General features: G+C 29.6%; 1 protein-coding gene across 2 annotated transcripts in view; it reads right to left on the reverse strand.

The window, feature by feature from the left end:
• Positions 1–16,110, reverse strand: part of LOC142321674 (tachykinin-like peptides receptor 99D) — an 804,280-nt gene that overhangs the window by 243,768 nt on the left and 544,402 nt on the right. For both annotated transcript variants that reach the window (XM_075359955.1, XM_075359956.1), the window contains exon 3: positions 11,460–11,610. In XM_075359955.1, the coding sequence (XP_075216070.1) occupies positions 11,460–11,610 (151 nt within the window). The remainder of the gene's footprint in view (positions 1–11,459; positions 11,611–16,110) is intronic.

Consider the following 16,110-nt stretch of genomic DNA (forward strand, 5'->3'; position numbering starts at 1 on the left):
TATCATACACGTGTTATGAAATTATAATTCTCTTTCATTATTAATTTTGTATCATTATCATAATACGCTCATTATGATAGTATTTTAATATTTATCTTGGTTCCTAGCTTAATAAAAACAAATTTGTAACAATAAATTATATACGTACTGATTTAACGTATTAGTACTTTAACATAACGTTTACTTCACAAATCGGCAATAAAAAGTAAAATTTTAAAACGCTTTTTCTACTATACTTTGATAAGTTGAATTAAAACTAAGTAATCACTAATTTGGTGCCAAAAATAGAAAACAAAATTTATAAAACTGAAAAAAAATTATAAATATTCCTTTTATTTTTGCAAATTACATTACATTTTTTAAAAATTATTTAAAGTTTACATATATTTTTTCTAGTGTTTTTTAAAATTCATATGTGGTTGCTACAAAAGCGGTATGTATAAAGATACATATTTGAAACCCAACGCAAAAGCACAAAACCTCTGTTTTCATAAAAGGAAGAAAAGGAATTCAAAAAATGAGAATAAATAATTCATACAGAGCGTTAGCAAAGGTTCTCTACAATCTGGGTGTACGTATTATTATAAATTTCACTGTAAATTTAAAAGTAAACCTTTTTGAATTTTTGTGAAAATGCTTTTAATATAAGAATGCCATAAAATTATATAGAGTGTATCACGAAGGTCTCCCGGTTCTTTCATAACCAATTCTACTCGTAAAAATAATGAAAAAAGTTCATATAAATTATATACTAAGATCCTTCGTTTGCGAGTTACGACTAGTGAAAGATTTCACTCGTGATTTCAGCTACCTCGGTGAAATGAGGTCGTACTGAAATTTTTAGGACGGTAATTAAGGAGCAAACTAGTGATTTCTTATGGTTTTCGACCTGAAAAACTGGATAAAATAAGTCTCAAAACCGTAACTGCAGTTTTTTTGAGGAATCTAGATTCAAAACCATTAAATTGGGGTAAAAAAACCTTGTTTTATTTTGTTTTACGTACAATAACTTTGTTAAATAAGTAATATAGACATAAAACTTTAACAAAACTTGTAGTGAATTTAAATCTGAACAAAACAGTGTAAGATAAATTGAATGAAACAAAAGTTAGAAAAATCCGAATTTTATTTAGAAAGAATATCCCAGACCAAAGTGCATTTACACGTACCAGTTCATAACATATAGTCAAAATTGACCCGCCATTTTCAAGACATTTCTTAACACGCATCTGTACTGATTTTGTGGCTCTTTTTAGTTTTTCAGGGCTTTCAAAGGCTGTCAGCCGCATCCATAATGCGGACAATTCATTCCTCACGAGAATGTACGTTTGTTTTGTATACAATATTTTTCATCCATCCCTAGACTCAAAAATCTAAAAGTGTTAGATCAGACGATCTTGGTGGCGAGGAATGTGGACCACCACGATCGATCCATTTCTCAGGGAATTGTGATGTAAGTTAGTAACAACGGCACAAGAAAAGTGGGGAGGCGTGCCATCGTGGTGGAAATATACTGGAGGAACATCTTTAAGCAGCTGCGACAATTCTTCTCGAAGAAAGAACAAGTAGACCTTAACATTAGATAACATAACCTGTCCAAACAGCTGATTGTGAAGAAGGCCGCTCATACAAAATATAATCTAAGTCATTTTTGTTTATTTATTTTTATTTTACAATTGTTGCGTAATTTCCATTTTTTTAAAAATATTTTAACAATAAATTTTGTTTTTTTCAAATTTTTCGCCCAAAAAAAGAATGTGGTTTTTGTTTACATTAAATAAGTACTTTTCTGGGAAATGTAGTAAATTAGTGTTTCTAAACATAATTCGAATTTTTCAAACTTTTCTTTATTTTATTCAACTTATCTAACACTTTGTTTAAAATACATTTTTTTTGTTTAAACTTTCACGTTTTTAATAACCATTTAACAGAGTTACTGTACGTCAAATCTAAAAAGAAAGTGATTTTACCCCAATTTATTGGATTTCACTCCAGATTTCTCAAAAACTATTACAGATACAGTTGTAGGACCTATTTTATTCTTTTTTTCATGTCAAAGACCATAAGAAAACGGTAATTTTGCCGCTTAACTAACATCCTAAATATTTCAGTACAACCGGATTTCACCGGGGTAGCTGAAATCTTTCACTAGCTGTAACTCGCAAACGAAGCATTGCACACGTTTATTTGCATTTTTTCCATTATTTTCACGAGCAGAACAGGTTATGAAAGTCCCTGAGAACTTCATGGTACACTCTGCATGTAGTAATGATATAAAAATCCGTACTAAGAATTTGATAACAAATAGAAACAAAATAAAAATATCTCATATCAGTGTAGGTAATGAAATTTTTAAATTAAGTTCTTTCACTTAAATTTGTAGAAAAACCTTACAACAAGACCATATCCTTTATAATAATCAAAAATAAATTAAAAAAAAAGATAATAATAATTATAATTCAAAATTAAATTATGGTTGAAGAGATTTATTTAGTTACATAAAAAAATTATGGACTCTGCAACCTCTTTTTTTAAATAAATAAACAATGTTTTACTGCTTTTTATTTATTTATTAAAATTCCCCCTATTAATTTTATTCAAAATGCTTCCAATACAGTTAACTGAATGGTATTACTGAAAGTTAATATAGTTATTATGTAATAAAAATTTAACTCGTCTTTTCATAATTCTACACAGAAATCTTTCTGCATATTACAAGGATTGCCTGGATAATAAATTTTATCAGATATAATAAATTTAATCTACCGTAGTAGTGGTAAACTCGTCATCGTAAATCAGCTGATTTCAAAGTCGAAGTTCTCAGGTTGAAATCCTAATAAATGTAGTTAATTTTATTGGGATCTGGATACTTTATCGTGGATACAGGTGTTCTTTAGTGGATGGGTTTCAATTATCCACACGTCTAAGAAGTAATCGACCTGAGTTTGTTCAAGACTACAAATTTACCGGTACAGTTACATTACACTGATAAGTCTCTACTGACTTATTGTTGATGCGACTACAAAAAAACAAAAAAAAATCCAAACTGTTCTAGTTTTACTGCTTTTGTAGACTTCTAATTTCATTTTATTCAACTTTTCCATTAAGCGATGTTGAACCATGATTTTTAATTTATCGGGTGTTTCAGAATAGTAAAAATGATCAGAATAAAAATATTGCTTTCAGTCAAACGTTACTCCACCATAGACTTTGTAATTCTCATCGTATTTAGCTCCCCGATTTCATAAACAGTAGGAAAGGTTGAATATCCTGATTTGTGTACGTATCACGCGTATATAAAAAGAATCTGTGTGTTTGTGTGTTAAAAGGCTGGCTATTGGGGTTTTTATCTTCAGGTTCTTCAGATATAATATTTAGTGTGGCAGATTATTTATGTTTGACGAATTGATGGTATTAATGTTTATAAAAACGAAGGAAAAAATAAGAAGTTATCAAAAGGGTGTTCATCTTAAATGAAATTAGCTTTTAAAAAACAATAAAAAAGTTATTGAAGTAACACGAAAACGTTTTTGAAAGGAAAAACTTACAGTATCCGTACAGCTAATTACTGCAGTTCTATAAACCTTTTTTTCTTATAATCAAACGGCTAGAAACTGTTTGTTGTTATTCTGTAATAGTCTTTATCAATTAACAAGACATTTTTAACTCTGTCTCTGGAGTAGAGAGAAATGCAATTCTACTACTATAAACAATTTATATATATTTTTAACTTAGTATAATTTAAACATACAACATTAATTTTTTCTTTTTTTTAATTATCATATCCCTGTTATTGGAATTCTCCGAATTAGCTTCTATTCTCATTCAGCCTTCTCTTTACTTCTTCATTTTCTGATATTTAATCAAACCTTCTTTTTCTGTTAGTTCAATTACAATAAATTAATCCTTAACATAAAAAACAACGCTTCTTAATTTTGCTGTAACAAATTTCTTTAATTTTCTACGTCCTTACCTTATAAAAAAAAGTGTATTTCCATTGGTAGTTGTGATTTTAATTTTCAGATTAAATATTTGAAAATTGTGGTTGAGAACTACATACTGTGTTTAGCCTATAATCAAGACCCAAAAAGATATTCAAGCTTATTATTACTTAAACTTTATTATTTACCGTATTTATGCCCAAATTTATCGTAAGATAAATTTACTTTTCATTAATCTTCACTTAATTTGTGTTATTACTTGTGTAACTTATAGACTTGTAATAAGTTTACAAAAGGATTTTGTATCCCTTATTCTTAGTTGTAAGGAGAGATAATCTTATTATGATTAGGGACTTAGAAATCCTACCTTTAAAGTACCTGTGTACACATGCCCTTTAAATATATATTTAAAGCTCTCTACCAATTTTTTGAATAAGTGGAAAGAAGGTTTTATTCTTAATCAAGGCTATTACAGAAGAAATGTAAGCTTTTTGTAAATACCTAAACATTAAACAGTACTTTTTCTTCAAGAAAAGAAAACGTTTTCTTTTCTTGATGGAAAGTTTAGTAATTGGATGCCCATATTGCGTTTCGGATTACCTATCCTGATCTATTTAAAAAGAAATTAAAGATGCATCTTGTAATAATTTTCGAATCCGCCGTTGAGATGATGTATCAAATAACATGTTTTATTTAATAACTACTTTTCGTAATATATTTAAAAATTTTTCTAGTAAGTTTTAATCTAAAAATGGATAATATATTCTACGTTTTCTATTTAATAAATTTGAATGTTTTTATTACCTTTTCCGTAAGAACATTCTTACATCAAGTTAGATATCCTACTTATTTTTTTACGATGATAAAAATGAAATGAATTTTATCGTGTGAAAATAATAGAAGCCTTTTGAAGAAAGGCAGAATAGCTACCGTTCCACCACGTAGATAGGTACTGTATTTTATTCGAGTACAAACTTATCGTAATTTGTTGTATGTTGATTATATGTGTGATTTTTTTGGTATATTAGGTAATTTGTACGTATTACAGAATTTGATAATTATTTAGTTAACATGATATTATATTGATAACGGTTTAAAATTAGCAATTACTGGTGATTGGTTTAATGTGTTAACATCCATCCTCACGTGGACAATGGTATAGTAAAAGTGTTTTGCGAGTATGCTCGGTAAAGACTACAATGTTTATTGCAAACATGGGTGCATGTTTGTATTTAAATTACTATATATCTTTTTTTTTTAGATAAACTATATTATTTCTTTCTACCATTATAGTATATCTTATCCAATTTTATATACGCATATATTTCAAATGTCTTAAGATTCTTTTAATTTCTATTTTTTAATTTCATATTTTACATCCACGCAACTACATTACAACGTAAAATATTACTTGACGCTTATTGAAAATTAACTCAATTTTCTACAATTGTTTCTCTTCATTAACTAATTCATAAGATGAATTTTAAAAATATTTGTGGTGTGAATATTTGTGATATACTACAACAAATCATTATAGAAAAAATTATTATTTTTTTGTTTGTTTTTGTTTTAGTGAGTTGAAAACGTAAAAGTTATATTATATTTTTTATTGAAGCAGTTACATTTTAAACCCTTTAAAATCCCTGAATTATTCAACTATGCTATATGTTTATTATTTCATCATTTCTATGAAATCTTTAATTAGTGTCTTTATAAATGAGGATTATATTAAGGTTGGGTGTTGTATTCTTATTCATACTTTTTTACATCTGTTTTAGATCTTTATAGAGGCCTTTCACTTTAATTAGAAATCGTCTGCAATTTTATTATCTTCATTTTATTTAGAGGCTTTAAAAAACCTGTTTCCATTTTTTCGGAAAATGAAATATTCGAGGCAAAATATTCAACTACTTGTCATAAGCAAACATTTTTAATAATTTTCTGTCAATAAGTCGAGTTATTTCCATAATTTAGGGTGCCAAAATAAAGATCAGCTGTGGTTTAAAAAAAAAAATACTTGAATGGGAATTTACTCTTCCTCAAAATTTGATCTAGTGTAATTTTAAAAAAATAATACCAGTAAAAGTTTTCTATATAATTTTATAAATAATAAGTTTAATAATAATTTAAAGCAAATATTTTATATGCTAATTGAAATATAAAATTCAATTCCTTGAATTCCCCTATCGAACAGAGGTAGAATTTCAAAGGTTTACAGCCTATTGTTTCTAGAATACAATATTTCACGAAAAAATGTGCGCACACATTAAAAAAGTATTGCTTGACTTTCTTAGTCCCAAGTTTTGTTATGGTGCTCAAAATATCTGAGATGGAAATCGTAGTTGTAGTTTCATTCTCTGACAGTAATTAAATTTACTAGACACTTATTTCTTATAATAAAGAAGCCATTTGCAAGACTTAATAGTTATTTGTATTTCAGTAAGTGTGGCATTTTACTGTGCAAAAATATATTCTTCCTAATGCAGATCAACAAAACCTAACTATTTTCGTTCGGAATTTTACTTTGAAATTTTTTTAGATTTTACGTAAATTATTATTTAAAAAAGTTATTATTTATTTTAATTATATTTATTAAAAAGGTTAGTATTCAATTTTTAGGAGATGTTGCATTATGTGTGAAATCGCCAAGGATCGTATAGTTAGGGCATATAAAACACGCAGAACTACTTGATTATGAAAAAATAAAACCTTATAATAGTTTTTGGTCTTTCTCATACAGTGCATGAAATATGAAAGTTATGAAATTCTAAAAAAATCATACAATGTGTAAGAAATTCAGAAAAAAAATCTTTGAAAAAATATTAGTGAAAGAAATTTGATAATAAATCGCGATTATTTTGTAATACTACAAACAACTGCTAATTTTTTTCATACTTTCATCAATTGCTTGCTAAGAAAAAATTATAACATTTGACTTTCCCGGAGGTTAAAAAAAAAATACAAAATTATATAACACAAATATAACAAAAAGTTAAAAATATAGATGCAATAAATCATTTCTAATAATACATATCAAGCCTGCTCTCAAAAGAAAATACTTGAGTGTAGAGCAAGAGTAATGAAAAACATAGAGTAATCAAACAAAAAATCTTATCAAAATCATTATTTATATGTAAACCAATATTACCTAAATACTACTCAAAATAAAAAGGAAATAATTTATAAGAAACCACAATACAGTCCTAATCAAATAAAAACAAACTTCTGCGAAGTGAAAGAGGTCACCATATAATATACAATACAATAAAATATTTCTCATAAAATAATCACTTAGAGGAATAAAAACAAAAATACACCAGTTAAAATAATTAGCATAAGCTGTCATAATTAATAAGGGAGATTACAATAGAATTACTGAAAAATCCTTCCAGTTTATAAAAAGTGAATAGAAACAAAATTACTCAACTCAATATCAAGCATTAATAATAATCGACTAGCTGTATTATATAAACGTTTCCTAAAGAGAACTATATTAGCAAGAGGTATACCAATATTACTCATTAAAAAATGCCTAGTTATATAGGAATAATAAAATTTAAACAAATGTTGATTTAATTAACTTTAACATAAATTTTAAGATTATTAACTTATCAAAGAATAAAGCAAATAACTTCGAAAAATATAAGGTTTAACCACACGAATAGACGAGTTTTTAATAAGGATTTAATAGTAAATAACAGCGGCTGGAGTACATAGTCAAACGTATTCCCCTAAAACAAAAGCCTATGAGAGTAATGCCTGAACAAATAAATGCACAATAAACTATTCTAAGCTGGGTACAAGACAGGAGTTCGACACACGACTTGATTGAGTTAGGACGTGTTTTTACTGCTGCATCCATACTAGGCTTCAGTTTGGAATTATTTCATTTCCTTAGTTAGTTTAGTTTTTGCAGTTAGGAAATATTTTGTTGGTTGTTTTGTTAATAACTAGGGATTTATTTTGATGTAATTAATTATTTTCATTTATTTTTGCTTGGGTAGCCTAGGATATCTGGACCGTAGATTATCAGGTGGTTATTCTTGACTGAATTCAATCTCTTTTTGTGGGTTTTTATGAGTGTTTTGTTTTGTTAAGCATTTAGTATTTAATTGTGTTGTTTATTTGTGGTTTATTGGAGATTATTATAATTTCTAATAGTTTGTTTTAATTCAAAGCATTTTTTTTTACCGTATTAACGGTCGCCATCTTGTTGCATTGTGATTGGTCGTGTGTTTTCGCGTCGGCCTACTGCCTTGACTTGATTGGCTCGTTTTACTGTTTACTTTTGCTCTGATTGGGTGTTTGTTTATTCGTTTTAAACAGCTACTACGTTATTTAGTTTGTTATTTATCGTTTATACTTTATTTTTAACGTAATTAGTGTGTGTTATGTCAGGAAAAGAGAAGTGGTGTAGGCCCAGGCGGGGCAAACAACCCATTCCTGGGGTACAGTTAGTACCCCATCGACAGTGATGATTCGTCTTCAAGAGAGGAAGAACCGAGGGCTGGTGTGTCCGTTGTTTCGACTCGAGCGGTTCAACTTATTGGTGAATTTCGTAAGGTTCTTGTGTGTCAAAGGAGTTCTGCTCCACTTCTGCGTGAATATATATGCTCATGTAATTTTTGGATAATTTAAAAGTGGAACATTGCGTTCACGAAACTGGTTTCCTCTGAGTTGAGTGATATTAACTCCTTCTTCGTGGCTCTAGTTGAGGTGTATGAGGCCTTAGCTGTAAGGCCTGTGAAGTGAAAGAGGTCACTTAAGCAGTTAAGGGAAAAAAATTCAGTTTCCATTTTTGTGCCTTAGTTAACCTTAGTGACCTTACGCTGAGGTATTGCAATAAAAGCGGGAGGCCAGTCTGAACCGAAAGCAAACGGACGTAATTTTCGTAAATTTAAAAGCGGGGGTTTCTGGTAAGCCAAGCAAGGAGTGAAGGACGAATTTCAGGTCGACCTTCGAGAAAAGAGGTGGAGCTTAAAATTCGAAACATTCGTAAAACTAAAAAGAGGTTGGTCATTGTAACAGAAGATAAGCAGACAATCAGTCATTTTAGTCTCCCCCGAAGTTGGGAAACCGACACGAAAGAGGAGGAAGCGCCCTAGCTTCATCATTTATGACATAGATAGGCGTTTATCTGAGGATGAGTTGATGACTCTGTACGTGAACAAAATACTCAGATGACACAAATCGACTTTAAGTCCAACTATCGATTAATGTTTAAAACCGGTAGGGGCGAGGCCGAGCGCTACCAGCCAGTCTAAATTTAATACACCTTTCCAGAAATTTAGACTAAGACAAGGTCAGAGTTATGGGTCTATAATTTGTTGGCTTCCTTTTATCACCAATTTTATATAATGGAATTATTATTAAGCTAGCTGTTAGCTTAGACTTATTAAGTTTTTAATTATTAGTCTTTATAAGTCTAAAATTTTAAGATTAATTAATTAAATAGTATTTAATTATTACTATTAAGCTAGTTGTTAGCTGATAACCTGGTAGCTTCAATTTTCCAACATTTTAAACAAAATAGCTTTAAAAGTATGTAAAACTTAAGTGAGATAACTTACAGATTCAGTTGAGGTCTTAACACATAAAGTTTGTCACCCAACATTCACTTTGGTACGATATTACGATATGTCTTTCAACTATAATGCGATATACGTCCCGCCTGAAGTCGATTTCATTCCAGACTGTAGCCAGCAAGTCGGGCTTTACCTGTGGAGCTGCGGCATTAATTCGAAATCTTAGCTCAACAAGATCAAAGAGCGAAGGTGGTACATAAACCCAATATTTAATGAAACCACCAAAAGAAAAAATCTAGCGGGTTCAAATCTGGGGAGCGAGGTGGCCATGCAATTATAGCCAATTGCAATTGAATCTCTACGATCGGTCCACGAATCGTGTGGATGGAACTCGAATATAAAGAAAATCTCAGAACTCTAGGAAGTAGTGGGGTAGTGTTTTGTCTTGCTGATAGTAATAGCGTCCATCTTGGTCATCATCGTCTAAATCAGGATTAGAAAATTTTGAAACGTATTCAAATAAAAAACCATTTAAGGTTACCTCCTGGAAGAAGAGCGAGCCATACAGTCTTTGTTTGCTTAGGCCCAAGAAACATTGACCTCAGAGCTATCACGAATGTGCTGCAAAGTTTGATGAAGGTTTTCGCTAGCCCATATTTGGTAAAATGGATGTTCACCTCATCACTGATGTGAAACTAATCATCACTAAAAATTACGTTGTTTAAAAATTAATCGTTATTTGCAATTCTATCCACCATTTCGATATAAAACACTGCTAACGAGCAACTTTGTCGTTTCTGTTATATGTTGAATCACGGTTAGTTTGTTGTATGGCTTCAAGCGCAATCGTTTACGTAATACGCGCTAAACAATCATTTCTGAATGTCAGTCTCACGTGACGAACATGGAGTTGATTTCTTCAGACTAGTGCTAAGATTTCTCTGAGTTGTTTCACAGCAGTTTCAGGATGCGTGACCGTCCTGGTGATTTTGTATGTTCAATAGAACAACCAGTTTTAACGAAGATTTGATGCAAAGAGTAAATTGTTTACCTACTAGGACCTCTCTATGTACTTTGTACTATAATTACGATGAACTGCACTTACTGACTATAAATCATGAAACTTAAACACAAAGCGAGCACGTCCCGCACTAATAAATGTATTCATTTTTAACAATAGTGACAGCGCTGGTGGAAAATTGTTGTTGAAATTATATATTTAGCTATAAAATGAAAGTTATCTAAATAAATTTTTATATGATTTTAAAGTTGTGAAATCCTTTATGAATCACCCAATGTAAATATAATATAAGAAAATATTCTGTTCCAAATTCACAGACTTAAGTCAAATTAAAATTACCCTATTCATATTTTATATACCATAAGTTTATTTTGAATATGTACCATATTTCAGCGTAACCAGGATTCTTACGAGAACATTCCGTCTGGAAGACAGAGATTGGCACGCTACCACTCTATTATGTAAGTAATACCAATGATATGTTTAATCTATTACAGGAGACAGATTAGCAAAAGTAAAACAATAATTGGAAAACACAGTTATCCTCTAAAAGAATAATTCACACAAATTAACACCACTTTAGATTTTAAATAACATACTAAATAATATTGTTTGCAGAATGCTGTTAGAGTTTTTCAGTATATAAGTATAATAAAATAATTTGTTGGTAGAATGTTAGGTGTACATGACGTACACCTAGTTATAGATTAACTAATAGATTTTTAATTATAATTACATATAAATTTTTTGTGCGTTAGATGTTCCATTTAGTTTTTAGACAGCTATTTTATACCAAACGTAATTAATAGAAAAAATAAATCCATTAATTTATTGGCATAATCTGAGGGTTAAACATAATTTAGAAATATTTATTATCTCTTATGGATATTACGTAGCGAATATATTATCATAAAAATGCTCTTCTATTGAAAAAAAATTATCATTTGTTAAGATTATCATTTTATTACTTACCCTTCGTTTAGATTTAATATTTTCAAGTTGACGTTGCGTGCATTCTCCTATACTTTGGCTGCCCCACAATTCAATGCCAACTCTAATGTATGTAAAACTCATTGAGCCAATAGGTAGAAAATATGTCAAAATCATAAAGAATACATTATATCTGAAAAAGAGAAAACAAATAAAAGAATTATAAATACTGTATAACATTGACTTATAATAAAATGAATAAACATAAAAATAAGAGGTAGGAGGATAATTTAAATTTTTTCATAGACCTTATGTAAAAGCTAGAATAGATATCTTTACAAAGTTATAATATTACAAATAACAAGATGAGAATAAAAAATTAAACAATAATTTAATTAATAAACATCAGAATAAAAATACAATTTACAATATAAAGAAAATAATAAACATACTATATATAATCATGGTATAGAAAATTCTATTATATCATTTCACAAACAAACCTTACTTATTACAAAAATTTGTTATTCAACAATTGAAAATAAAATTTAATGTTAGCCTTCATGTAAATATCACACATCAAAGTTTAGAAAGTGTAAACACGTAGTATATACCCAGTAGTTCTGCTTGGAGTGTTTGAATTGTTTTTTTTTTTTGTTATTTGGGGGCGAAAAACGTCTGTGTGTTATCATCGCCCGGAATTTTCTTTAATAAAAAGGTAAAATAACACTAAAATAATAAAACTAAATAAGGCTTAAAACTAATATAAATTTATATAGTAAAAAATTTAAAACTAATTTAAAACAAAAGTTAAAAAAGTGAAATAAATTTCAAATTTAATATCGCAGACGGAGTCTTTAAAATATAAAAGCTAAAATAATAGAAAATGGAAACTATATAAAACTTAACTATTTTCGATAAGGAGTGCAAAAGGCTCCCTACTCGGATAATAAAATTAAAGAATTGTTGTTGGCACTACTAATAGCAGAGTGAAAAAGACGGTGTATAGCGATGAGGCGCCCAGAAAACAGACGGGATACCACACCAAATCAAGAAAAGTGTTTAAGTGTTTAATAATAGAATATATACGTTTTGCTGATGACATGGCGGTACAAGCGGAGGCTCCAAGTAAATAAAATGAAATGCTTCATGACTTAAACGAAGCTTGCAAAAGTCATGGTATGAAGATCAACAAAAAGAAGACAAAATGTATGGTACTAGATAGAAAAGGGGAAAGGATTAACATTAAGATAGGAAATGAAGTTTTAGAGCAGGTGAAGAAATTTCAGTAGTTAAGGAGATTTATAATTGATACCGTGACTTGTACCGTAGAAATTAAAACAAGAATATCAAAAAGTAAGCAGGTATTAATAAGAAGGGAAGACTGATGTGTGGAAAGTTAAACTTAGCGATAAGGAAGAGATTAATAAAATGTTTTATTTGAAATATGATGCTTTACGGAGGTGAAACGTGGACGATGAGAAAGGCAAACAAAAACCGAATTCAGATTTTTGAGGTGCAATTGTGGCGTAGAATGAGTAATATCTGATGACAAAACCATGTAACAAATGAAGTATTAAGGAAATTTGTTGCCTGGAATTTTTGCCTGGCTGTCAAGTTATCACGCTATTTAAATTCATTAAAAGACAAACATCAAAAATTCAAGTTTTTTAATATTCCATAATTTTCTTCTTTTTACTGTGAATTAATTTTTTAATAATAATTCGTTTTAAAACAATTATAATCTGCTAATTGAAGTTACTAGATGAGATGTTTGAAGTCCTTTAAAATCTCAAATTATTAAGACTGCATGTGGATTATCTTCTAGTTGTTGTTTATCAGTAATTTAATACTATATTTAACTAATCTTCTAACAATTAACATTCTTCTAACACATTATTCAAAATATATAATGTTAAAAATAATTTGTTATTCGTACAACAATGTATCAGACAGATATAATACTCAATTGTTTGTGAAATAGAAAAAATTAAATTGTTATAAACTCTTTCTGGTACCTGTCCGTTAGGGTCCCATCTAATTTATTTTGACACTTATCTGAACGTCACCTATTTTTCACTCTTTCGCCCGTTTTTTGTCAAAAAATTGTCATTATAATTCTATGTAACGTTAAAAAATAGATTTTTTAAAATTATTTTATGTTAGACGAGGTTAGCTAGTAAACAAAGCGTTAGGTTATGTTTAGCCCTCTGAAGCAATAACTAACGGTGGTCTTGGAGGCTAAAAGAAAGGTTATGTTTGGTGATTTTATGTTGATATCATACAAATTTTGGTATATGGAATCGTCGTTAATAGGTTATAAACATAACCACTTTTTCTGTTTAGTTTCCGAAACCACCATAAGGTATTACTTCAGCGGATGAAAGAGGATGATATGTATGAATGTAAACGAAGAACAGTCTTGTATATTCTCAGGTAGACCATTCCTGAGGTATGTGATTAATTGATACTCAATTGAACCAAAGTTAATTGAAACTAAAGAACACCGGCATCCACGATATAGTATATCGTATATTTGAAACTTAAAACTCTCTACTTCAAAATCAGCTGATTTGCGATGACGAGTTAACCACTATGCCAGCTCGTTGGGCTTAGCTTATCAACATAACCTTTCCCTTTCTGTTTGTGTTTAGCCTCCGGAACCACACAAGGTATTACTTTACAGGATGAATGAGGTTATCAAGGCTATCCCGGAGGTTTTTTAACCTCCGGGACTACCATTAGGTATTGCTTCAGAGGATGAATTTTTTGTAGCGTGTGAAAACGCCATGCCTGACCGGGATTTGAACCCGGGACCTCCGTATGAAAGGCCGAGATGCTACCACGCGCGCCTCGGAGGCCGGCTATCAACATAACGTAACCAAACATAACCTAATGCTCGCTATCTTCATCTAATTAAAATTATACAAATTATATAAGGTACGTAGGAGCAATAAGCTTTCAGTTTTTTAATTTTTCATTTTTTATTAGCGGCCATTTTAAAAAATAAATTGGATGGGACGCTAGCCGACAAGCAACTTTTTTATTTAGTGGCACTTATATAAAAATAGTTTAATTATAAAATTCAATGATTAAATGTAGGAAATAAATTTTATGAACTACTAACTATTACTAGTTTTAAAAACTCGTATTGAAAACTCATTACGATCTTCAATCGAAATTGAAAACTTGAAAGTAAGCCCGATACTAAAACATGAAAAATTAACTTTTTTTTAAGAGAATTGTATTTGAATTTGAACTTTTAATTGACTTAAACTTTCCCATATTTAAGAAATTTAATGCAAAGAAACGATATTATGTTAAATACTACATAATATAATCCAAGGTCATTTGGAATGGAGAATTATGTATGATGTTTTTACCTAAGTTTTCTTATAAATTTTCTGAAAAATTTCTAGTGAAAATGGTGTAAATAGAATTGCATTAGGCTGTATATTATTACGCTATGAGTATAAAAATGAAATGGCAATCAATGACTACGATAACCTATTACCAGTTTATGTAACGTAATTTTCGTGAAAAAATTTTCATTGATAAAATAAAAAAAAAGCTAGCGTATTATCGCATGAATTTATTCTTAAAGAAAATATCAACAGCAAATGTAGGCTATGTATGCAACACAATGAAAAAATAGAGCATATAATCACTGGCTGTCAGATTCTAGCTCGGACGGAGTACACCAGGAGGCACAACAACGTGCAAAAATTGTACACATAAAACTCTGAAATAGATACAAGCTAGAGTTTCAAAATAGGCCCTACTATACTTATGAGCCAGCCTCCTTTTTGAAGAACAACAACGCGAAAATTTTCTGGAATCAAGGAATTGTAACAGCAAAACCCATCAACTGTAATAAGCCAGATATAGTAGTTGTTGACAAAATGGAAAAAGTAACTTACCTAATAGACGTAGCCACCCCATCAAGTAATAACGTCAAGACTAAACACAATGAGAGCTGCAGAAATATACAGATCTTGCTTTTGAAATTAAAGAAATGTGGAATCAAAAAGAAGTTTATATAATTTCGATAATTATATTTGCGGAGGGAATAATACCATCTGCTTTGCACAACAGTCTTGAAAAACTGAAGATCCAGTGGAAGACCCACGCGTTAATGAGCGTGATAATTGACAACTGTATTGTTGCCTGGAAGGCACTTAGTCAACAATATCAAGCCTAATCTCGCTGGTATAAATTATTCCCAGTTTAGTGAATGTCACCGGCAAAAGTAAAAGCTGTGAAAGTGTGGGATAATATAATAAGAGTTAGAGGCCAAAAAACAGAACACTTTTTTTTTTGAAATTGTCATACAGGTTAAACTTAACAATTTTTTTAAAGTTATCTCTAAATCTGACACCCTGTTCAATAAAGGCTAAAATAGGAAAAAAGGAAATTAAAAAAAAAAAAGTTTTTCGCGTTTTAGGTCCCGGGGTCTGTAATATTGTTTTGTATATAAAATATAAAACATAATGATACAAAGTACAATCAGAAAAAACTTCTCAACAAATAAAAAAATATATTTTGTAACGAACAGTTTTGAGTAATACATAAATTTTTAAAACAATTTCATATTTTTGCTGTCATAAATAATGTTAATTATTATTGCTGTAATATTTTAAGTATTTTATGTTCCTTGTATAATTTAATTTTGAGATAATTTTCAGCTGTTAAA

The sequence above is a fragment of the Lycorma delicatula genome, chromosome 3 (genome assembly GCF_047948215.1).
Source record: "Lycorma delicatula isolate Av1 chromosome 3, ASM4794821v1, whole genome shotgun sequence".
Lineage (NCBI taxonomy): Eukaryota > Metazoa > Arthropoda > Insecta > Hemiptera > Fulgoridae > Lycorma > Lycorma delicatula.